This window comes from Amia ocellicauda, chromosome 2, assembly GCF_036373705.1.
Source record: "Amia ocellicauda isolate fAmiCal2 chromosome 2, fAmiCal2.hap1, whole genome shotgun sequence".
NCBI lineage: Eukaryota > Metazoa > Chordata > Actinopteri > Amiiformes > Amiidae > Amia > Amia ocellicauda.
The window spans coordinates 45,691,659-45,716,628 of record NC_089851.1 but is presented as its reverse complement, the minus strand read 5'-3'; the positions used below and the strand labels follow the sequence as shown (position 1 = coordinate 45,716,628).

Sequence of the window (24,970 nt, the reverse complement as noted above, 5' to 3'; positions counted from 1 at the left end):
AGACAAAGTGAAAAACACAAACCTTCTGCGTATACATCACCCCTTAGCTTCATTCTAGCCAGAGAAATCTTACTTTTTGATGCAGAAGACATTGATGGTATAATAAAAGGATTTAGGGGTACTGAAATAGGCCCAGAGAAGAGTGAAATCATGACCTGTATCATCCATCTGTCTCAAATTGCTTTTGTTTGAAGATTCAACGCCTAACTGAAGATGGCAGTGTGGACGTTTGCTCAGTTCCATGTGCTCCCCATGGAGAATGAAGACAGGGACACTATTTTCTGAGATGTTTTACCTTTTTGGACGCAGAAATAGAGCACTATGCTGTTCCATATGGACACAGTGCTCAACCCTGTATGCTCTCATTTCTACGGTTCAATGGGCATGCTCAGCCATCCTCCATAGGAGTGAATGATGGCATTGGTGGAAATTGACACCTTGTAAAAGACAAAAGTGTTCTTCTCATTTGATCTATCCTATTTAAACACCGCAAAGCAAGTTACAGCCAGGCTTTTTTATATATATAATTAGTAATTTCCTATTCACTATTTTGCCTTAAATCGCTTTATAAGGCACTATTTTCCAAGGCAAAATAGTGCACATTTATTTAATATATATATAGAGAGAGAGTGAGAGAGATAGAGAGAGAGAGATTTTAAAAGGATGGTGTATTTAGTTTGATTTGACACAGACAGAAAACTCTTTTGTACATATTTGTGTCTCATCATAGACATTTAGCACAACTATCAACCTCAACATCAAGAACCTAAAGTGCTTGATTGCCTGCAGGATTCTGTTCACACTGAGCTCTAAATTACCAAAGTAAACTATAATTGTTTAATTGGACACCTGACTGTTGTCAGCTGTAAAACGGAGTATTATTAAGTAATTGAAAGCCCAGGTAGAATGCAAACCAGAAGATAAATGAGTCCTTCGGGCCACAGGGAGAGAACCACTCGACATTCAGAAGAGTGATCCAATGTCAAGAAATGGAAACGACACAATTGTGGCAATTCTGTTCTGGGTAATAGCATAAGAGTTCTGCAGGACGATGACGAATCAATAAGGTGTTCATTTGTGGCAGTAAAATAATACAGAGAAGCAGGTTAAAGAGATGCAAAGAAAATATTCCTGGACTAATTTAAAAGTCTAGACCTTGAGAACAACAAAAAGGTTTTATCTGGTATAAAATCAGACCAATCAATTAATATGCAAATTAATACTCAGGTCTAAGGTATTAATATTCCCTACTGAATAATCAGCAATATAACTAACCATTAAAGATTGTTATGCTCTAATTGGTAAAAGTCCTCTGTACACGGTCTATGACCTCATGGGCAGCTCCTAAGAGACAACAGGAAGGTCAGTTATCAGTATACCAATATGTGTTCCTCATCCACTGAAAATGTCAGGGCAAAGAAAATTGAATGTTTATGGGAACTAAGAGGGTTTCTGTCTGATAAATTTCCATTCCCTAGGGAGAGCAGATTTCTCAAGAACCAGAGAGAAGGAAAAATAGGCTCAGGCAAAATACAGTGTAGGCCTATTTGAGAATTCTGGATAAGTCACATTAGTTCTGGTCAAAACTTGCATTATGCACAATGGTGACCATATCACATAGAGATGAAATAAATTAAGAAAGGGATGCAAAATTAACCAATATGCATGTATTGTAAATTATTTACAGTGAGGGAAAAAAGTATTTGATCCCCTGCTGATTTTGTACATTTGCCCACTGACAAAGAAATGATCAGTCTATAATTTTAATGGTAGGTGTATTTTAACAGTGAGAGACAGAATAACAACAAAAAAATCCTGCAGCACCCGCAAGGAGTGGAACAAAATCCCTCCTGAGATGTGTGCAAACCTGGTGGCCAACTACGAGAAACGTCCGACCTCTGTGATTGCCAACAAGGGTTTTGCCATCAAGTACTAAGTCGAAGGGGTCAAATACTTATTTCCCTCATTAACATGCAAATCAATGTATAACTTTTTTGAAATGCATTTTTCTGGATTTGTTTGTTGTTATTCTGTCTCTCACTGTTAAAATACACCTACCATTAAAATTATAGACTGATCATTTCTTTGTCAGTGGGCAAACGTACAAAATCAGCAGGGGATCAAATACTTTTCTCCCTCACTGTATCATCTTCGTTAGTAATTGTAAACTAATTGTAAATTATAGTTATCTTCTTGCATAATGGCATTCTAATTTTGCATCCTTTCTGGGTTGATCTTTTTTATTGTTTTTGATTATGTTTAAATGCACATAGTACTGTACAGTAGAGGTTCCCAAATGGGGGTCCACGGCAAAATCCCCCCACACCCTGGCGAAAAAAACATCTACCCCCCGCTCTCGCATGTTGTTACCCCCCCTGCCCCCCACCCTGCTCTCACATGTTTTTACTGTCAGCACCCCCTCCAGCCAACGCAACCCCAACTTATTTTTTGTAGAAGATTGCAATGCTAAATTTGAGATTTTAAACATTAAGCTTTACATGATTTAGGCCTAGATGGGAAAATACAATAAATTGTGTCCTCCTTTTGTTATAAGCCACCATCCTCTGGTCTGCTATTAGTCTGTGAGTTTTGAGTTATGATTTACTCTTGGGGGCCTTGGTCACTCTTCAAGCCAAATTGCCAAAAAAGTCTCGTATCCATGTGGGTGTTGTTAAGATATATTGATGAGGTTAATATTATATTGTGAGCAGGCTACAGTATTACTGAGAGGTTAATCTGGCTTCCGGACACTCAGCAAATGATAGTGAGATAAAAAAAAGTGACGGGAGACAGGGAGGTCAGTGTTGAATGTTTTAAATAGGGATGGGTGGTAATCCTAAATGCCTATAAGACTAAATATACATTCCAGATGCTCAAACACACTTGCCCTTTGTCACAGGTAGTTAAGGGAAAGGTTGGTTACCAGGAGGAATCTGATTCAGACCCCGGCTTTGAGAAAGATGCACCATACCATGTGTCACCTGGTTCAATCTACTTTACCTTCTTGTACTCTGTCCCCCAGGTGAGATGTGAAGCCAAGGTTCAATGCAGCAGCAGCAGTTTCGACACATGGCCCAATCCCCGGTCTCGTGGGATAAGGTGCTGTGAATAGAACGGTCTTCAAACTGTCTAATTAAAACTAATTATTATAAAAAACAAATCGGTTGCACTACAGGTAAGACATTCAATTAGAAATGGAAATGTGCTAATTAAAAAGGAAATATGAGGGGGATTGTGAATAGCATTTAGAATGTAAGAAGAGGCAGACAAAACATTTGCAAGCCTTGCGGTATTTAAGAGGCAAAACGTGAATAATTAATCTCAGTTGAAAAATTTGATTTATTCCCATGATTTTTTTTTTTAATTGGTTGCCTCTCATCCGGTATTTCAGACTAATTGTGTTCTATACAAATCTACCCTGCATACTGAAAACAGACGAACCCTGGACAGAACCCTGGTCTTGTTATAGTCCTGCCATGCACAGCATTCATGGATGTATACCTCAGTTTGATAGCCATCAGTCTTGAATAAGCCCCTCTGTACCGACTCTATCAACAAAAGCTTGGTATAGTACAGTATTTGTTCAACATGGGTCCAATGGTGTCTATTGTAAAAGCTAGCAGATTTGAGCTTTTCTGACAAAGTGCTGGTCAAAGGTGACACAGTCAGCCATGACTCGTATGCTCTTAAGCACTGTATAGCTGGATGTTGTTGGCCCTGTCTCCAATGTAAGGCACCAAGAATAAGGCGCCATTGTCATGGTTCGACAGTGTCATCTGAGCCTCAATGGGAAACCTCAAGGGGTCCGAGCTCCTTTCTGTAGGTTTCAATCAAATCCCACGAAGGCCGTTCTCTCTTCCAGGCGTCAGAACCGCCCAGTCACGCCCAGCTCCTGCTCTGCCGATCTTTCGATTGCTTGGTGAAGAATACGGACTTCCTCCTGCATCAGAGTCCTCTCCATGTGGCGGTAGGTGATGCGATAACAGTGGCTGACCTTCGCAGTCCTACAGGGAAGAGGGGAGAAAAACAACAGCTTGACCACAAAGCTATGGGATATACAGTCTGGAGCATCGCGCCCCCACGAATTCGATCACGATATCAGCCCCAAAGAGAAATTCATATCCCTGTGTTGCTGCTAAATAGTGATCACTTGAACAGACTTCAGTCATTTCACAATCTGCTGGAGCTCGATTTGAGTGCATGATACATAGCAGGCTTAGAAATAAATAAATAAGAGAGGTAACGTGCCTGTCTAAGTAGTAGGCTGAGATAGAAAAAAAGGATATAATAATAAAGGATGATGTTGCAGACTTGGGTTTTATTATTAGAGACATTGAGGAAATCCTATTTGAATTTCTGTAGGCATCTACCTTGCGTGCCTGTTACAAAAATAGAGCCAGAGAGACATAAATGTTCCCTCTTACTGACAAAGAACCAGCAGCCTCTAATTCTTAGTCAGAAGCCCTCAGTGTTAGTGTAGTAAATGTTATACCTGACAAAATTAGGCCAGGCTTGATGGCTACAAGATCAATCCTGTTTCAGAAACGGAGAGATATCCGGATGAGCAAATTTAAGACCTGAATTTCTCTTAACTCCGATTCCTTTGCCTGTTTTTGGTGTGTGTATGTTTATTAGTTTTTTTGGTTACCCCTTTCTATTTCTGGTATGCAAAGAAAATATATAAATAAATATAACTATTTAAAGAGGAACCAGAAAGGCAACAGAGTAAACAAGACTTAAATTGTGTGTTTAGAGACAGTGTGTTTTATCCTATGAATGTATGAACAGAAGTGTTTCTACAGAAAAAAAAAAAAAAATAATAATAATAATAAAAAAAAAAAAAAATATATATATATATATATATATATATATATATATATATAAGAACAACAAAAACAAAACAAGACACAAAACAAGTATGAAATGGATCTTCCTTTGACTGACGCCCCAGCTGATCCCAGGCACACGTTTCATTTCCTGTTCTGAGCTCTGCCTCAGGAAGGGTCTCTATGGTTTACATCATGCTAATGAATTGCAGGCTATACTCCCCAATCCTCAGGACTCTCCTCCTATGATGTAGTATAAACATGGTGCGAGAGCCAACCAATGATATGGTCTCTAACTAAATGTGTGTATGGTTAAAAAACAACACCACAAAAAAACACATGGCTCAAGGCTGTGCTGTTGCAATACTGATGCACTTCTGCAACTCTCCAGGCTGGTAAAAGCCAACAGGTGATGGGATGTGACCAGAAATGTGTAAATTCACATCACCAACCCCCCCACCCCACCTCCCAGCAACATATGCTCATTCAGTGTTAAAATTACTAATTGCAGCACAGAAGCAATGTGAGACATAGACTAAGGCTGGTTAAGCGCTGTTAATCATGTTTTGTGACGATTCATATGCAGTGCCAGGAAATCCTGTGAAGAAGCTGAAGCATTTCAACAGGCTGCGATTATACTCTGACTGACGACAAGTGCGGCGGTGCATAGATATCTGCTTTTGGAAAATGTGGCGTACATTTCTGTAAAAAGACGTATTAAAAACTGTAAAAGTTTCAAAGAAATCGAACTAGAAAATCTCTCTGTGGAAGAAAATCATGTTAAGTATTTCTGAAATTGCATTTTACAAAGCTCCTTCTACCTACTGCATGTAGAGCAACAGCAATGTACCAAATCTGATCACAGACACGGATCTGGAAGCATTTTACAGCAAAGCAGTAACCATCAGTAGTACACTCAAGTGTACCCAACAAAAAGAGATTGAGATTAAATTTATCAGAGAAATTAATCCAGGTCAAATAGTATCTTTAATGTATATAAATTGATATACACAAAAAACAGAATCACTAATTATCTTTCCTGTTTATCTGTCACAAACCCCATTTTGAAACACAAATTGACAGCACTGGTGACAGCTGCTGGTGACAACTTGTTTTTGGCTTATTTATTATGGATGAATAAATGCATTTCATATCCCTTTTTAAAATGTATTAAAAAGTGGTTTTTGGTTTCTGCCTGATGCGTATTACTTTTTCATTTGTACACATCCATCTTCTTATTTCCTGTCTTGTTTTAAACAAGAAAAAGAATCACCTGTTAAATCAACAACTTGTAATTCAGTTCCTGTGTATCCTAGTTGCTACAAGGTCTCCTCACTTTGATTACAGTTTTAGAAGTGTGTGTTTTAGAAGTGAATAATGTGGAAGCTTAACAGTTCCCGCTTTGAACCTTTATGTTTTGTTGTGTTGATTTTTGATTCATTTGTATTGAAAAATAAACCAAAACTGTGTTCAGACAGATCCACCTTAAATAAGTCATGAAAGCACCCTCCATATCGTGTTAACCAAGCACCCTTCCCTCCCCAATCACACTGGGTACGATATTGACTTTCTACTCAGGGAGAATGCTAACAACTTATTGCTCATTAAAACTATCAGTTTCCTCTTGGAGGTCTCCTATCCAAATGCTAAACAGGCTCGGCCTTGCCCAGTTTCTCAGTTCTGACAAGATCAGGTTTCTATGGCTGCTGGCCAACACAGGACCCCAAAAGATCCAGAAGAAAACACTTCTATTAAACCTGGGGTCAAATACTATGAACCATGTGGATCAGTCAAGAAAATTAAGCCTCCATATAGTGTAGAACAAAGAGAGGGCTTCAGAGAGAGCTGAAAAAGACCTTCAATTGAGCCAAAAGGCCTGCTTTTGGTCATCATTTAATTTAATTTGTTTTAAGGAAGGGAGTGCAAACCTTCTTCAACTTGGGAATTAAAATAAAAATACTTTTGAAGAAGTTTTTTTTTCTTTCTTAGATCTAAAACAAAAGTCAATTAATTGATCCTGGTAAATGGCCTGGGACCAAAGGGGAAATTTAAGACAAACCATAGAATACATTTTTGGTTTCATAAAATATCATGGGTAATAGATGTTTAAGTATTTAATAACTATTTTCTAGTGAACTGGGTCAGAGAGGAACAACACAGCAGCACTGGAAGCTAATATATACAGGTTTCCTATGACAAAAACCTAGTTGGTGCACAAATCAGGGAGTTAAAACTATTTAGAACACAGTACAGCGTTCACACATCTGCATGCCAGCCATTCAAGGCTATAAGAAGACATGGCTTTGTCAAATTGAGGTAGAAATGAAGGTGATAATCTAGGACCTTGCCCTAGTTCTATTGGCAAGCTCCATGTGCCCCTTCAAAGACACATTTGTTGTTTATTTAAAGCCATCTTACAGTTCAGAACAAATAAGTTGCACCAACAGTTCAAGGCAATAAAGCATTACCTTATTGGTTTCAATTTTTCATCACTGCTGTCATCATTTTTTTTTTTTTTTTTTTTTTTAATAATCTCATGAAACCTTTCTGTGCAACTCACAAAAAAATACATCTGTGTTCTAAAATAAACGATTTAAGCTTCCCAGTCCTCAGGAGGGTTTTTAAAAAAGTGTGTTTGAGGCAGGAACTTCATTTCAGCTTATTTCCCATTCTGACACGAATGAATAAAGAATGAGCTTTCTTGGCATGATTAAATTAAACACCTTTCGCCCGAGGAATGTGTTGAAAATTGTATTCCCATTACCTGCAAGCTTGTATGTATTTGTGTTTCATTATATGAACTTGCACGGCATGTTACAAAACGAGAAGAGAAGTTTGGCAGAGGCTACTGAAATCCACTGGACACTGCGTGGGAAGCCAGACCCTGACGGCTAACATAGGAGTGTTTCTGAAATCCCCTCTGTAGTCTGAAAGGTAGCACATTTACCACAGAGTCTTCCAGTTAACACATCTCGAGCTTCTATCTTTTTTACTTTCTGATTGTTCTGTTCTTGCCCTCCTTTACCCCTTTTAACCAGGGATTTGTCAGATATCCTGTTCTCCTAATCACACGAGTCAGAGCAAGGGAAAGACAGCAGCAGCAGCCCGTTCGTCCATTGGGTGGGTACGGTGGGGGGCTGGGGTTCATTTTCCCCTTCACACCCTGCAAACGCAGACACCAGTAATGAATAAGTGTGCCGTGTGTGAGATAGTTAGCAGGGTTGCCTGGTCCCCAGAGATGCTCCCATATAGCTGCCAACTAGACGTGCTTTTGTGGGAATGACAGGGATAACTCCAGTCAGATACATAGCTGGGCTGCTAATTGGCTTCAGCCAGCTGGAATCCACTGTATTCATTATCCTCCCGGCTTTCTGTCTTTCTCCTTCTCCCCACCCCCCCCACGTCCCTTGTTCTTTCCCGTCCTTAAACCTACAATGTGTCGGTCCCCCGAGGACTCCCCTTGAAATTGCAATTAACATGAGACTCCTGTCCACTGCTTTACATTTCAATAGGAGGCCTGACACTTCGTGGGTTAAAAATAAATAAATAATGGGAACCACAAGCATGCTTTGGTCAATGGCCTTTCAACAGTCTCTCCTAAAGGGTTTCTTTTTTAACTTGAAAGTGGATGCCATAACCCCCATCTTTAAAAGACCCAATTCCACGTGCGAATGTCTCAGGCGAAGGCCTGCTTGATTTTTTGGCAAGTGATGTTCATCTACACATAAAAACACATCAATAAAATGCAGGTTTGGAAATACCTGTGCCCCCATCACTCATACATATCGGCACCATTCCCATATTGTAAGGAATGTAACTGTTCAAGAAAAGACAAGCAAGAAAAGACAAAAGATTTACTGAATTATTTACTTCTTTTAAACGCCCCAAGAACAAGCAGGAACTAAAGACAACTGCAGTGCAGGCCTGGCAGAGCATCACCAGGGAAGAAACCCAGCATCTGGTGATGTCTATGGGTTCCAGACTTCAGGCAGTCATTGACTGCAAAAAATTTGCAACCAAGTATCGAAATAGTATTGGATAAGTATTGGAAAGTATTGAATAATATGCACTCAAAAAGTATTTAGATCGAAGAGTAGTGTTTGCTATATACTGTATTAGAACTACCAAAAGTACTTCCAAAGTCAGTGTTGCGACCACTAGTATTTTCAGCAAAATAGTGCCAGACATGTTGTCAACCTCAGTATCAAAAATACAACCTCAGCAGCAGTGGTGTGAACAGTGATTGTGCAGACAGCAATGCTGCTGGTCTCCATGCCCAGGGACACGGTGGAAGGAATGACAAAGCCAGGTGAATCTTTAAAACCAAACCTTTATCTATTTGGCATGGTTGCTTGTCAAGTTAATTTGGTTGAAGGAATAGTGACAGAGTAGTATGTGCTTATGAAGGAAGGGCTGCATATGTTCAAGTGTGGGAATGAGAAAAAGGAAAGTGTTAAATCGCATAAGACCGAATCTTCTGTTCTTGTTGTTTTTTGGGGGTGGCTTTACTTTGCCCCACATATCTGTTTACTTCCCTGACCAACGATGCATGAACTCCTCTTAGAATTCGTCTTGTTTCTTTTCATGTTTTAGCCAGTTCTACATCCCTCTGCAAAGTGCACAATTGATTCTTATTGATTCAGGGAGGGAGAAAAAATAAAAAAGGAAGGAAAACAAGAGTATCTATTAAATGGAATACAACAAAAAGAAGGCTGGTAAAAAAAAAAAAAAAAAAAAAAGCATTAGCAGCCTTTGTTTGCTTGTTTGTGTGTTAGTTTGCTTGCTTTACAAAGACTGAGACAATAGATGAACTTTGGCTTCAAACCTTTTTACACTGGCGAGAAAACTGAATTGCTAAAACATTTAAGATCTTATGAATAAATAACAATTAAACAATTAAAATGAACACAATATTCCATTTCCCAGGGACGGCTGAAAAAGACTGATCGCAGTGTAAAACCTGAACCACGTCCGTTAGACGCTCTCCTTCTCTGAGCTACACTTTAAAATGACGATCAACAGTTTTCTTACAGCCGATACATTTGCTAAAACAAAGAGTTACCATAAGTTTGTCCGCCCATCACAAAACATCACTGCCCTTCTAACTCCTCTTACAAAGTGTGTGGATTCATATTTTGCGTATTCAAGCCCATCTAAAGCTGGGAACACACTGGAGCTCCAAAACCTGTTTGCATCAACATGTGTAGTGGTATAAAATCGCAATGGTTCATCCAACAGGAGCACTTCCATGTTGGTGCTGTGCGTCGACAGACTAGTGCTGACGCTGGTGGACCTCCATGCTGTCTCCTGCACTAGTGGCCTATGTCAAATAATTAAATGAAGACTGTATTTATTGAAGGGAATTTCTCAGTGTGAACCATACAACCGTTCTTTGTATATGGGACACTTATACTTGACATATTTACCACAGTTAGAGATGAAAGAAGGAAGTCATACAAAGCACAATATTTCATGTCAAAATACTCTCAACTTCTCTGGCACCAGTGAGAAGGAGAGCGACTCTGGAATCAATTTGTATTCCATTAAGTGTTCAGGTTTACCTTTTATTATTTTACAGACATTTATTATTTTTAAATCCAGTGAGTCACTTTTTTCTTCTAATTAAGGCGCTTCAAAAATGATGGCTGCAGTGTCTGTTGTTTTAAATTCATAACGAAACTGATAATGTTACAGCGAGTACAAAGAGGACGTCTAAGAATAAATGCCTGTTCAACACAGCTCTCAGGGCGATGGAATCAGCTAGAGGATTCACAAACGAGCTCTGTATCTTTCCACTGTTAGCATTTTGAATGTCTATCTCTATGTGCACTCTGATCAAACTTGACCATGGAAAACAGTATTTTTTGACCCAAACGCACACATTATAGGAAAACAGTTTTTCTTGTGTTAAAAAATACTTTCAGCTTATTTTTAAATATGTATAGAACAACAGGCAGCACTGTTTCCCTTATAGGAAAATAATTGGTGTGGCGCTGTTAGCAATATTTGCCTGGCTGTCACAGGGGGAAATGGAGGTAGCCTCCTTAAAACATAATCCTTTGACAAAAGACAACCTTCTTCAAATGGATTACTTACAAATATCCACACAATTAACAAGGGACATGTCAATGCTTTTATGATCAAGTGTCATACTGGGTTATAAAAGGCTTGATGGCAACAGGAGAAACAAGACAGTATAGAACTGCACAGAGGAATTATTATTTTCTAACTTTAACTAGAACGTAGAGCTCTTGTGGGACAAGCTGCTTCTCCCTACAGCACTACAACAGGATGTAGATCTCTGAAGTTTGGTGTTGCGTCTCTCAAACTGGCCTGCCTGATGTGTGACTTTTGACATCCGGTGCAGACATCAATATATCTACAGCCTTTTGGGGAAATATACACTATTTATATTATTTATATACACTCACCTAAAGGATTATTAGGAACACCTGTTCAATTTCTCATTAATGCAATTATCTAACCAACCAATCACATGGCAGTTGCTTCAATGCATTTAGGGGTGTGGTCCTGGTCAAGACAATCTCCTGAACTCCAAACTGAATGTCTGAATGGGAAAGAAAGGTGATTTAAGCAATTTTGAGCGTGGCATGGTTGTTGGTGCCAGACGGGCCGCTCTGAGTATTTCACAATCTGCTCAGTTACTGGGATTTTCACGCACAACCATTTCTAGGGTTTACAAAGAATGGTGTGAAAAGGGAAAAACATCCAGTATGCGGCAGTCCTGTGGGCGAAAATGCCTTGTTGATGCTAGAGGTCAGAGGAGAATGGGCCGACTGATTCAAGCTGATAGAAGAGCAACTTTGACTGAAATAACCACTCGTTACAACCGAGGTATGCAGCAAAGCATTTGTGAAGCCACAACACGTATAACCTTGAGGCGGATGGGCTACAACAGCAGAAGACCCCACCGGGTACCACTCATCTCCACTACAAATAGGAAAAAGAGGCTACAATTTGCACAAGCTCACCAAAATTGGACAGTTGAAGACTGGAAAAATGTTGCCTGGTCTGATGAGTCTCGATTTCTGTTGAGACATTCAGAAGGTAGAGTCAGAATTTGGCGTAAACAGAATGAGAACATCCTCTGATGGCTACTTCCAGCAGGATAATGCACCATGTCACAAAGGTGGAATCATTTCAAATTGGTTTCTTGAACATGACAATGAGTTCACTGTACTAAACTGGCCCCCACAGTCACCAGATCTCAACCCAATAGAGCATCTTTGGGATGTGGTGGAACGGGAGCTTGGTGCCCTGGATGTGCATCCCACAAATCTCCATCAACTGCAAGATGCTATCCTATCAATATGGGCCAACATTTCTAAAGAATGCTTTCAGCACCTTGTTGAATCAATGCCACGTAGAATTAAGGCAGTTCTGAAGGCGAAAGGGGGTCAAACACAGTATTACTATGGTGTTCCTAATAATCCTTTAGGTGAGTATATATATATATATATATATATATATATATATACATACCCTATTAAAGAAACCTGTAGTGCTGAATGATTTGGACAGGAAGCCCACAAGCTGGAGGACTGTAATCGAGTGTGATCATGTACTGACTTCTAAGACTGTTCTGTAGCAAAGGCAATCGTCCTGACCCGCTGTGCCTGCACTGGGTTTGAGAAAGACTGAGGAACATATGCAGTGGTGTATTTCTTCACCCCACTGGAGCCACAAGTCATGGAGTTGGTAATAATGCAGTCAGGGTGTAGTCACTGCTCAGCAGCCTGTCATGCTACTTGTAGTGATGGCTGTCCACCAGATGCTAACGGCATCTGAAAATATAGGGAATGCATCACAGAAAGAAAGTACTAACAAGCACAGTCTGGGAATAATGTTTTACAAGACAAAAATACATAGCAAAACTTAGAACTACAAGGACAGGATATGATTGAAGGACACAGGACAGTCCAGCTGGGTCAAGGGCCTTAATCTAACTCTTAACTAGTCTGTTGTCACATGTCAACAATGTAAACTAAACCAACACTGGCATCTTATCTGCTTCATGAAGGTATAACTGACCCCGAAGATGCCTACTGCAGCCCTGGAGAACATTTAGATAGACTGGCTATGTAGAGGCTGTGTTTTACATTAAGACAGGCCAGGCAGCTTTAATGTACATCTAACATGACACACAAAATGACCCAGAAAACAGATTGATAGGCAGACAGACTGGAGATGGAGCCCCCTTGGCACGGTTAACATCTCTGAAAATATTCCAGATGCCAATGACGGCTCGTTTTGTACAGTAGTACAGTGTGGCGAGCGGCTGTGTCGGTAAAACCCCATGAAATAAAAATGAAAAACAAGCTGGAAAAAGATGCAATAAATATTTGAAAAGGTTACAGTGAGTTATGCGCTTATTGGCCTGGAAAAAAAAAAAATATGAAAAAAGGAAAAGAAAATTGATTGTCTTCAGCGGAGGAGCTAAAACCTCCACTTTTTATTTATTGACCATTGGCCTATCTGACCACAATAAATAAATGCAACAAAGCCAGGGAGAGCACTACCAGGGGAGATTCGCCAGGCCTCTCTCCTTGCTGGGTAATCTACTCAGGCTGATACGGGAGAACAGGATGAAGGAAAAGCAAGTTCTCTCCCTTGATGCTCTTTAGACATCTCCACTGGGCCCGGCCTGTCTACCCTGATGCCAACTTTTCATTCCATGAGCAGTGGAATCATTCGAGGGACATAGGATATCGATAGCTCAGGAATAAAACCCACAATCAGCGCCTCGGATCATTTCCCCTACCGCAGTCGCTATAAAAGCCTGTTTAAACGAGCGGCCTGGTTCTCCAAGGTCTTGAGTGTGAGCCATGGAAATAGGGGCTGCGGGGCATAGGAAGCACATAGTCCATTCCATCTGTATGCATCAGGGAGCTGAGCTGATCTCTCAAAGAGTCCCTTTTCACTATGCAAAGCCACGCAGGACACAGTTTTACAGTTCCAACATTGTGCCTGCAATCTACATTTATGTAAACCTAGTTAATGCTAATACAACATTGTGTCGCCAACATGAAAATTGGAGGGTATGCATTTTAATATGTCCAGGTTGTGTGTAACAATGACAGCAAATGGGAAATTCCACACTTTTGCTATTCAGATTTTTTGTTCCATTTTTTTATTTGGGGGAGCTACGATTCATGGCGCGCGCTTTGCAATTTTAGGGGTATATTATCACGCCTCTGATGGTCTGCCTGCTGCACAGTGGTAAGCTTTGCCACACTATTTTGATTTTCAAATACCCAATCTCCCTTTTCAATTATCATACAGCGTGCCGAACTGTCTCGGCAAGATACAGTGTCTCAGACTGGTGCACTTAAATAAGACTGGCTAGGAAATAAAGTGGAGAAAATCTCACGGATATGCAACATCTGAAAGCTGCCTCGGATCACTAAGTTAAAGCCCTCGATGGACTGCCTTCAGACTGCTTACATTAGGCTCCCAAAGAGAGACAGGATGACGTCTCCCACAACGAAGTACCGAAACACATAAATATACATGTTTTTCTCCTTTTTAGTTTTTTGGGGGCGAACAGACAGTAAGAGGCTGTAGCTCCAGATCTAATCACTGACTGAATTGCCTGGCTGGCTGGTCACTGCAGACATACTGCCTGGCATTGGGATGTAAACTCACAGGCTGTGAAGGAAGCTGGATTAGAGGCACATCAGTTTGTGCAATGGGAGAGCGATTCGGAAAACCCTGCAGCATGTCTCAGTCGGTGAGGAGGAGAGAAGCGCAAACGCCAGTGTGAGAAGCAGGGGGGGGGTGTGTGAAGCATGTTAGAGACACGACTGGCAAGCGTGAGAAGATGGGGCATGACAGAGTAGAGAAATCACGAACAAGTCAGCTGCTCTGCTGCGTCACGCGACTTATTTTAACAGAAAGTGACTAAAGAGGTGCTGCTTTGAAAGCTCCTGTCTGCTGACTTCCCCACTTCCCCTTAATTCCATGACACGGTCCTCTACTGGGGAATTCCTGCACTGCTGCCATCACACTTTACACTGAAAGCGTGTGGAACAATGAGTGCTGGATGAAGGTGTCTGCTAAAAAACTCAATAATCTATCCATTTTGAAGGAGGAGGAGGAGGAGGAGGAGGAAGAGGAGAGGAAGAAGAATTCTGTAAATATACTCCACATTATAAGGACTTGAATAGCACTATATAAAAGAACACATGATCGTGACATGATTTACATTTGGGTATGAAAGTAAATCAAGTTGTGAATATTATCCAAGTCACTTGAATATGAGTGACGCACCTGCTCCTGAAGCAAATACTAAAGGGGAAAATAACTCACATAGTCTGCCATTTCCTTCCATACTGTGGTTATGGCAGAGCAGCATGTCAGGCAGGATTAAGGAAGAAAGTCCTCTCAGCTGATGACAATGTTGAAACGGTCCCTGGAGGACTGTATCCTTGATAGGTAAAGCATTATCTCCTCAAAGGACAGCCTGAGCTGTGTGCATGTTTGTGTGCCAGAATCCTGTATCTTTGAAAAATAGCACTTCCTGGATTCCAGTCTCTGCACCGTATACATATGAAAGAACTCCAGCCATCCATATTCAATAACTGTTTCACTCAGGACAGGTTCAGGGTTAGCCTTAGTCTAAGCCAGCAAACAGACACATACAGACAGACACATGCACATACACACAGACAAAACTCACATGACTACAGGGCAATGTAGAATTTAGGGTAGCCAATCAACCTAAGCAGCATGTCTTTGGGATGTGGGAGAAAACTGGAGCACCTGGCCAAAACCCACGCACACTCAGAGAAGCAGCACACTCCCCAGGCACAGCCACCCAGGGCTGGAATCATGATTTTTTTCTAAAACTACAAATAGCTTTGACAGGTTGTGGAGGTGGAACTCGATGAACCTCACAGAAGTAAAACACCAAGATTAGTTTTTTCCTCTCTCTCTTTAAGGTCTGCCTGCAGCGAACAGGACATTTAAATAAGCAGCGCTGTACGTGTTTCCAGGTAATGTCACTTCCCCAGTTTAAAATAAAGCTTTTGAAGAATTTCTCTGTACTGATCCCATTTCCATTCCCAGACACCCCAGCAGTGACAGCCCTGCATTTGGTACGCCGGTATAATTTGTTTTTCTTTACTGTCAATGTTAGTTTACTACCATGACAGGGAGGACCTGCTGGGGATTTTGAAACACACAATTTGAATGCGTTGTTTTCTTCAAGGGGGAAAAACAGGTGCAAACTAGACATGGTGGGAATGTTTTAATAATGTCACCTTTGCTGCCCTTTTCTCTTTCTTAAGGCAAATCACAAAGACTGTTCAAAGCCAAAATCTAATTTCATGTGTTCATACAAAGCTTGGATACATTAACAAATCAGGTTTGATTTCTAATCTCAACATGAACCTTGTATAAATACCTCTGGAAAGCAGGAGGTGAGGGTCTGCATTAACCCCCCACATGTTCACAGTTCTAGAACAATTATGATGAAGCATGCTGTGTTGCAATAAAGAAGCAAGATAGTCAAGATAATATAACTCTTACAGGGGTTTCTGCTTTTACAAAGAATATTTAATTATGTGAATTTTGTATTTAATTACAATTCCCAGTGGACGTGCCACTAAAAACAGGTTAAGTTGTCCAGATCTAGTAATTATCATGGATGTTATGAGAAATATCACAATCAAATTTATCACCCAGTAATATTAAATTCACATGACAGGCGTGAACCCAGCTGGGATTTCTTTAAGCTAGTAAAGCTTGTGCAGCAACTAAAACACACTGACTAATATATATACACTGCCCTAATGGGGAAGCTTAAAATTAGGTCATCACAATATAGCTGCATCTATGATTTACTCCAGTTGCATTCATCACAGTCTTACACTAGGGAGTCTCTTAAAAATAAAAAAGATAAATGTGGGAAGAGCAAAGATATTAAACAGGAGAGTAAACCAAGGCTTAATCTTTCATGTAGCAGAAAATAAAGAAATAAATAGACATAGGATGGGCATATTTTTTGCCACAGTTTGTGTGAATACCTTTAAAAGAAGAGATAATAGGTACATGTAAATAATTCCGTATTCAAACTGAAATGCCCGAAAATTGTCGTCAACGTTTGCCTGCTTTTTTCCTGTTGCACCCATTGGCGGCTGCACTATTGGGCCTGGGTGGGCTTTGGCCCAACCAATTTACTCATTAGCCCGACTAAACATTTGTAAGGATCTGGATCGAAACAATACCCAATCATGTTGTCCTGTAGTTGCTATGAAACAGAAGATAAACATGTAAAATATTATAATTATCGCGGCCAATTCAATCCAGAGCCATAGAGAGATTATAATTTAGCGGCTCTGTAATCAAAAATGAATTTTGTTATTTTGCTGTTGCTATGAAACAGTACATATATGCGTAAAGTACGTCCTATAAGACATCATTGCATCCATTAATCAATCATAGAGTAGACTTGCTATATTTAAACTGTATTAACTTACAGTATACATTAGAAAAGCGCCCTTTTCTTAGTTATAGCTTATTTAGCATCGAATTATAAAGCATTTTCCCCCATGAATCGTGCTATTAAAACAATATTAACTTGATTGTCGAGAAGATGTCCAAACAAACGAGCCTATTTCAATTTGTAAAAAGAGCACGTATTGAGCAACCATCACCAGTCCACTGTCGACCTCAACCCGAGGGAACAGCCGGAACCGGACAGTGCAGGTAGTACCACCCATAGTGCCCCCACCACCGCAGCATACCTTGCCCATGATGAATTAGAAACACAATCATTGGTGGAACAAAAGGGTGAAAATAATGGGACAAACGGGGTGATTATCCCTCCCACCATCAAGGGACCCAGTGAGCCGGCTTTTCAGCTCCAGCCCCAGCCCTAGCCCCAGCCCCAGTCCCAGCCTCTGACCTATCATCTGTAGATGAGCCACCAGTCCAAACAATATTAAAGCGCTATCCAACTACAATGCGCGGAGCCGGTAAGGCCCGCTGCTTTTCATCCCATTGGTTTAAAGAACTGAAATGGGTTGAATATAGCATATATATATATATACATATATATACATATATATATATATATATATATATACACACACATATATATATATATATACAGTGCATCCAGAAAGTATTCACAGCGCTTCACTTTTTCCACATTTTGTTATGTTACAGCCTTATTCCAAAATGGATTAAATTAATTATTTTCCTCAAAATTCTACAAACAATACCCCATAATGACAACGTGAAAGAAGTTTTTTTAAATCTTTGCTAATTTATTAAAAAAACAAAAACAAAAAAAAACACATGTACATAAGTATTCACAGCCTTTGCCATGACACTCAAAATTGAGCTCAGGTGCATCCTGTTTCCATTGATCATCCTTGAGATGTTTCTACAACTTGATTGGAGTCCACCTGTGGTAAATTCAGTTGATTGGACATGATTTGGAAAGGCACACACCTGTCTATATAAGGTCCCATAGTTAACAGTGCATGTCAGAGCACAAACCAAGCCATGAAGTCCAAGGAATTGTCTGTAGACCTCCGAGACAGGGTTGTATCGAGGCACAGATCTGGGGAAGGGTACAGAAAAATTTCTGCAGCATTGAAGGTCCCAATGAGCGCAGTGGCCTCCATCATCCGTAAATGGATGAAGTTTGGAACCACCAGGACTCTTCCTAGAGCTGGCCGCCCGGACAAACTGAGCGATCGGGGGAGAAGGTCCTTAGTCAGGGAGGTGACCAAGAACCCGATGGTCACTCTGACAGAGCTCCAGCATGTCTCTGTGGAGAGAGCACTCCACCAATCAGGCCTGTATGGTAGAGTGGCCAGACGGAAGCCACTCCTCAGTAAAAGGCACATGACCGCCCGCCTGGAGTTTGCCAAAAGGCACCTGAACAAAATTCTCTGGTCTGATGAAACAAAGATTGAACTCTTTGGCCTGAATGGCAAGCGTCATGTCTGGAGGAAACCAGGCACCGCTCATCACCTGGCCAATACCATCCCTACAGTGAAGCAAGGTGGCATCATGCTGTGAGGATGTTTTTCAGCTGCAGGAACTGGGAGACTAGTGAGGATCGAGGGAAAGATGAATGCAGCAATGTACAGAGACATCCTTGATGAAAACCTGCTCCAGAGCGCTCTGGACCTCAGTCTGGTGCGAAGGTCCATCTTCCAACAGGACAATGACCCTAAGCACACAGCCAAGATAACAAAGGAGTGGCTACAGGACAACTCTGTGAATGTCCTTGAGTGGCCCAGCCAGAGCCCAGACTTGAACCCAATTGAACATCTCTGGAGAGATCTGAAAATGGCTGTGCACCGACGCTCCCCATCTAACCTGATGGAGCTTGAGAGGTCCTGCAAAGAAGAATGGGAGAAACTGCCCAAAAATAGGTGTGCCAAGCTTGTAGCATCATACTCAAAAAGACTTGAGGCTGTAATTGGTGCTGAAGGTGCTTCAACAAAGTATTGAGCAAAGGCTGTGAATACTTATCTACATGTGCTTATTTATTTTATTTTTTTAAATACATTTGCAAAGATTTCAAACAAACTTCTTTCACGTTGTTATTATGGGGTATTGTTTGTACAATTTTGAGGAAAATAAAGAATTTAATCCATTTTGGAATAAGGCTGTAACATAACAAAATGTGGAAAAAGTGAAGCGCTGTGAATACCAGATGCACTGTATATATATAAGATGTCATATTTTGTAAAATGTGCCGGCATTTTGGGGAGAATTTGGGAAGGGATGTTTTCACCCGTGATGGTGTCACAGACTGGAAACACACACGAATGACTTGCAACAAGCACAAAACTAGCAAGGCTCACACCGTAGCTGTCAGCAAGTATAGTGGCTACAAACACACCCTCGAGTCTGATCGAGGAACTGTGCTCTAAGAGTTAAATTCAGATTTTTTTTTTCAAAAAGAATAGAAATTAATCGTGAGCATAATAAAGTTGTATTGAATATTGTGATGCTGTGTGCTAAACAGGAGATTGCTCTTTGAGGACATAGGAAAAATGAAGATGCGCATATAAGGGACAATTTCTGGGAGTTATTTAAACTCTTGTTTAAATATGATCCAGAGATTCAAAGTAGGCTTGACGCTATGCCTAAAAACGCCACAATGACCAGCCATGAAATACAAAATGATTTACTTGATTCTGCAGCAACTCTCCTAGCTGATGAGTGTAAGGACATTTAAAAACGAGAGCTGGTAGCAGTCTATATACGTTATATTTATAATGGGGAGATCAAAGAGGGCTATTGGCTTCCTGGAAACTGCTGGAAAAGGCAGTGCAGAAAAAATAACAAAGATTGTTAACCCTTTTGAACTAGACCCTGAATTATGCGTTGGTCTCAGCTTTGACGGGGCGTCGGTCAGGTCTGGGCATAAGGGGGGAGTTCAAGCCATCCTAAGATGCAAATTCATAAATGCCATGTACGTCCACTGTCACTCGCATCGCTTAAACCTGGTGCTATCAGCTGTGGCATGGACATCAGCTGACGCTGCCACTTTTTTTTTTTTTTTTTTTTTTACACTCTGAACTTGCTACACGCATACATGAATGGGGCTCAGTGACTTGCCTGGTTCCTGGAGCTACAGAAACAGATGCATCCTGATCGCAGACCACTTGAACTTGAATGGGGATCCGACACAAGGTGGAGCTCAAGGTCAACCTCAGTGAGAAAGGTGCTCAACCTTTTTGACATAATTGTGGATTTTTTGACAGAATATTCAGAGGGTGCGGCTGGACAAACACAGTCATTACTACATCAGATACTAACAAAAAAATTCAGTTTGTTGCTAATTTTATTTGGACAACTATTTGAGTTATCTGAGTTTGCCACAAAAGGCTTACAGTCAGCCACACTGTCTGTAATGGAATGTATTGATTCAACTGAATGGCTTAAGCAGTCATTTAGTGATTTGCATTCAGGTGACAACAATGTCTACCAAATGGTTGTGCAATTATCACAAGAACTAATAGAGAAAAATGACATTCAAAACTGGGACACTGCACATCCATCACGCGAACGAAAGCTCCCCGGTCAGCTTGAGGATGGCTTTGTTGCAACTTCCCTATGAAAATGTAGAAGGTTAAACAGCTACACTGATCTGTGCACTATGGCCAACGAAATCCTGGACTGCCAGATGAGTGAATTGAACAGTAGATTTCAATCAGACTCATATGGCCTTATGAAGGCTACATCAGCCTTTTTAAAACTGCATGACGCGTCTAACCTCCCACATCTCATGGACAGGCTACATGAGGCAACCAAGTTGTATGGCATCAATCTAACAAAGGCAGAGGTGTCTATATTCATGCAGCACATAATTCACAAGTCTGCACACGGAGAGATGTTTCCAACTCTAGTCGAAGTGTTGACGAGATATTTCCAAACATACACAATTTGTTCAAGGTTCTTATTACCCTTCCAATGACTACATGCACTGTTGAGCGACTCTTTTCCAGCATCAACCATATAAAGACAGCGGGTAGGAGCTCCATGCTCACAGAGCGCTTCAACTCACAGTGTCTGTTGACATTCGAGAGGTACCTTACTGACAGCTTAAATTATGATGAGGTTATAGATATTTTTAAAACAAAACCTTACCACCTCCTACTTTAGTAGCAATTAGTAGGACTTGTACATTTGGGTTTGGAATGGATATGTTCTCTTCATTTGTAGGCTACTACTAAAATATCCACATATTCACGATCTGCTGAAAATGGTCAACACTTCCCATTTAAGTGAGGTTTTCAAAATTTAAAAGTTAATTAGTTCATTTTCTACCTTGCAGTGTTTAACCTGTGGCATAATAAATCATTTGATTGAAGTAAACATTAAAACTGTTGTAATTCAGTTTTCATTTTATTGTTTATCAATGGCATAGTGTTTTAAAACCATGTGTATTCAATGCTGCCTATTACCTTCACTCATGTACTTTGAGCCCTTAATTTGTTGCACGCAAATGAAAGCAGGTCAATTATCAGTATGGCAAAATTCTGGTAGCAATAAATATTAGATTGATTTTGCAGCCCTAGATGCATTTAAAAAAAATATATAGGTTTCCGTTATTGTGTGTCAGTGGTCCAGGGACCTTAGGTTTTGTTTCGTCTTTTGTTGCCCATCAATGATTTTGTCCTGCCCGGTCAATATTCAAATCCTGGAGCCGCCACTGATTCACACAGACCTTGCCGGCAACAAAATGCCGGCAAATTGTGTGAATGGGGTTTTAGTTAACTAACTCATTAAATAGATAAATAAATTAAAGAAACACGTCCGATTGTCTTTATAGAAAGAATCAAAGCCTGTCAGGATCTGTCAAATCCAGTGATATTGTGTAACATGTTAAAGGCTAATAGCTAAGTTTTAGAGAGTGGGAACAGACGCTATGTTTGAAGTGACTCGAGTATATGCAAGTTCTGTGGTCTGTACAATCCACGTGGCTCCAGCTGCAGCTGCCTTTACATTTTTCTACTTGAATATAGATTCAATTAATCTTTTAATACACAGTTAGGGTCCAGATGGTTGACTGGTAAAAGGAGTGCTGTGCAAATCATAGCCGTCCATTCCTATCAGCAGCAACAAGGCTTCAATACCTCATTTCACACTGAGGTGGCCAGCACTTCAAAGCAAACCTGCAACTTTGACCATGAAACTGCCTTTGCCTCCTGAGACTAAAAGTGGCGTTATGCTGCATCAGAGAAATCCACCCTCACTACTGGTGAAATTCAGCAGTGCCACCTTGCATTGTTAAATTAGTGATATAATTGTTTTTTCCCCAAACTGTTTTCTGCACCTCCTGTTTCAGGTGTTCAGTGGCTGAAATGTGTCTCAAATAGATCTCTTTTCAGTCTGTCAACTGGTTTACATGATCACTCCCCTGCAGCTGTCTGCACCACTCTTCATAGGACACCAGTATTACTGATGTACAATCACAGGTGGGAATTAAACTGCCTCAGACACTCAGATAATATGCATTCACTTTTTATTTTCTCTTCCATGGGCCTTGCTTAGGCTGCTTAAGCTGAAACAAAGCAAAGTACCCAGCAGTAATCAGAAAACGCATATCATCGTTAGATAGAGCACAAGCCATATTTAAAAAGATCTACTGCCTCCTTCTTCCTTTCCTACCACAGACGCTCCCTCGTATCATTCACTGAGGCAGGTGGAGCAGCTTCGTTGCTCTGCTGGTGTACTTGGCGCTGACGTGCGTTGGAGATGGAGGTTTGAACCCGCGTAGGGGGTTGATCGCACATGCTTGACAATACCATAAGGCCCCTGCAGAGTCCCGCCTTGGCTGTCTGTGACTGAGTCATCCCTGGCCAGATGGAACAAGCTCACCTGAGCAAATGTGCCCCTCACCAGGGAAATGGTCTGACTCATCCATTGGGCTGAGTTGTTATTGGCTCTAAGGCTGCTGCCCAGTTTACTGAAGCTGGGAAATCTGCCCCATATCCTCACTGGTTAGAGTGATTTGTCCTCTTCCCAACTGGAGAGTAAAGTGGTTGAGCAAACAGCATGTTTATTAACTTTGCTTCACCACAATCACCCCTTATATGGTGAGATGGCATGAATCAGCACTGGCACGGTTAAGACAGTAAGAGATTGCTCAGCCCCGGAGGATTGCAAAGTAGCAGATTATTTATATGCAAAGTTTTGGGGAGGATGTGAAATGCTCCTGGACACAGACAGTAAGCCAACACTGTCGCAGAAAGAATTCAGCAACAGTTGTAAAGAAGTGCGGAACAGCCGCATGAAAGTGGAATTTAGTTTCCAAGGTGACCAAGCTGACAGAACAGATAAAGCTACTTCCATCTAAAAGACTGGCAACCTTCCTGCACACCCTTCAGTTTTCATATTACAAATGTGCATCTTTGAATCTGTCAGCCCTGTAAATAAACAAGCCAGAGCTCGGAAGCTGTGCTACAAATCAAGTGCTGATTGATCACAATTATGCACCCGGTAACAGAAACCGTTTGCTCTGCGCTGTTAGGAGAAAGGCAACATGCAGAAGTGGGCAGTAGATGTCATTACAGCTGCTGGACTCCAGGAGAGGTCACCACAGCAGCCTCACCCAAGTGCTCCCACCTATGGAGCAGAAAGCAGCAGTCAAGCTGAGCCAGAAGACTGTGCTACACTCTGACTATGGGCCCAACCAAATGCAGTGGAAGAGGGGGATCTAACATAAGCAGTAAGTACTGGAGAATGAAAATGCAAGTACACACAGTCCTCTTATTGGAGGTTTTCGTTACTAGTGTATGTAATTGATAACACCAGCGCAAATTTTTGCTTAACACTGAAGAAAAGAAAACCATCCCCACAGGCACCCCTCAGAAATAGAAAGTCAGTCAAAAAGCAGTTAAAAAGAAAGAAAAAAGGACAGGTGATTGCAGCAGTATTCGGCATAAGGAACTATATGAAACAATGTGCAAAATGCTTTCAGAAACACTTTGGAGGATTTTTTTTGTGAAGCAGAGTCGGGGAATATGCGGCTGCTGGCATCTGTGCAGACACTTTGTCAAATGAGGGAATAGTTTCCCTTGTCAGGAAGCCCAGAAGCTCCTGACCTTTCATTTTGGATACTTTCCTCTGCTTTTATGATCATTATCATTATTATATTTCTAAGCAGATGCCCTCATCCAGGGCGACAAACAATATATCACATTATTTTAACATACTGTGATGTCTGGGTGGCATGGTGAGAGACCAACCTGAACTGTCCTGCACCTTCAAGACTAAAACAATGGCGCACCAGGCTCCATGTGTGGGGAGGCAGGAGGAGAGCCTGGGAGTTGTGAGAGACCGACTGAGCAAGTGAGAGAATTGGATTGTGGATTACAGTGACAAACTTCGAACTTGGATTTACCTACGAATACGGATTACAGACTTTTCTTGTTTGCCAGTGTTTGTGTTTATATTAGAATTAATATTAGATAATAGATCACTAAATCCCGCTGAGAGTCGAGATGCTGTGTCAAACCGCCATTAGTGTCACAATACCATGAACTATTTGTCAGCTTGGGTTTTGCCTGGAGCGATCTAGGTCCAGTACCTTTCTCCTGACCACAACTCCACATGGCTGCCTTTATTATCACGAAAGTACTTTCATC

The 24,970-nt window shown here is 40.9% G+C and overlaps 1 protein-coding gene across 1 annotated transcript in view; it reads right to left on the bottom strand.

The window, feature by feature from the left end:
* Nucleotides 1-3,126: 3,126 nt before the first annotated feature.
* The window catches only part of fars2 (phenylalanyl-tRNA synthetase 2, mitochondrial), a 166,811-nt gene continuing 144,967 nt past the window's right edge, over nucleotides 3,127-24,970 (bottom strand). Inside the window, exon 8 of the mRNA XM_066724275.1 lies at nucleotides 3,127-4,004. Coding sequence (XP_066580372.1) covers nucleotides 3,866-4,004 — 139 coding nt within the window. The 3' untranslated portion in view covers nucleotides 3,127-3,865. The remainder of the gene's footprint in view (nucleotides 4,005-24,970) is intronic.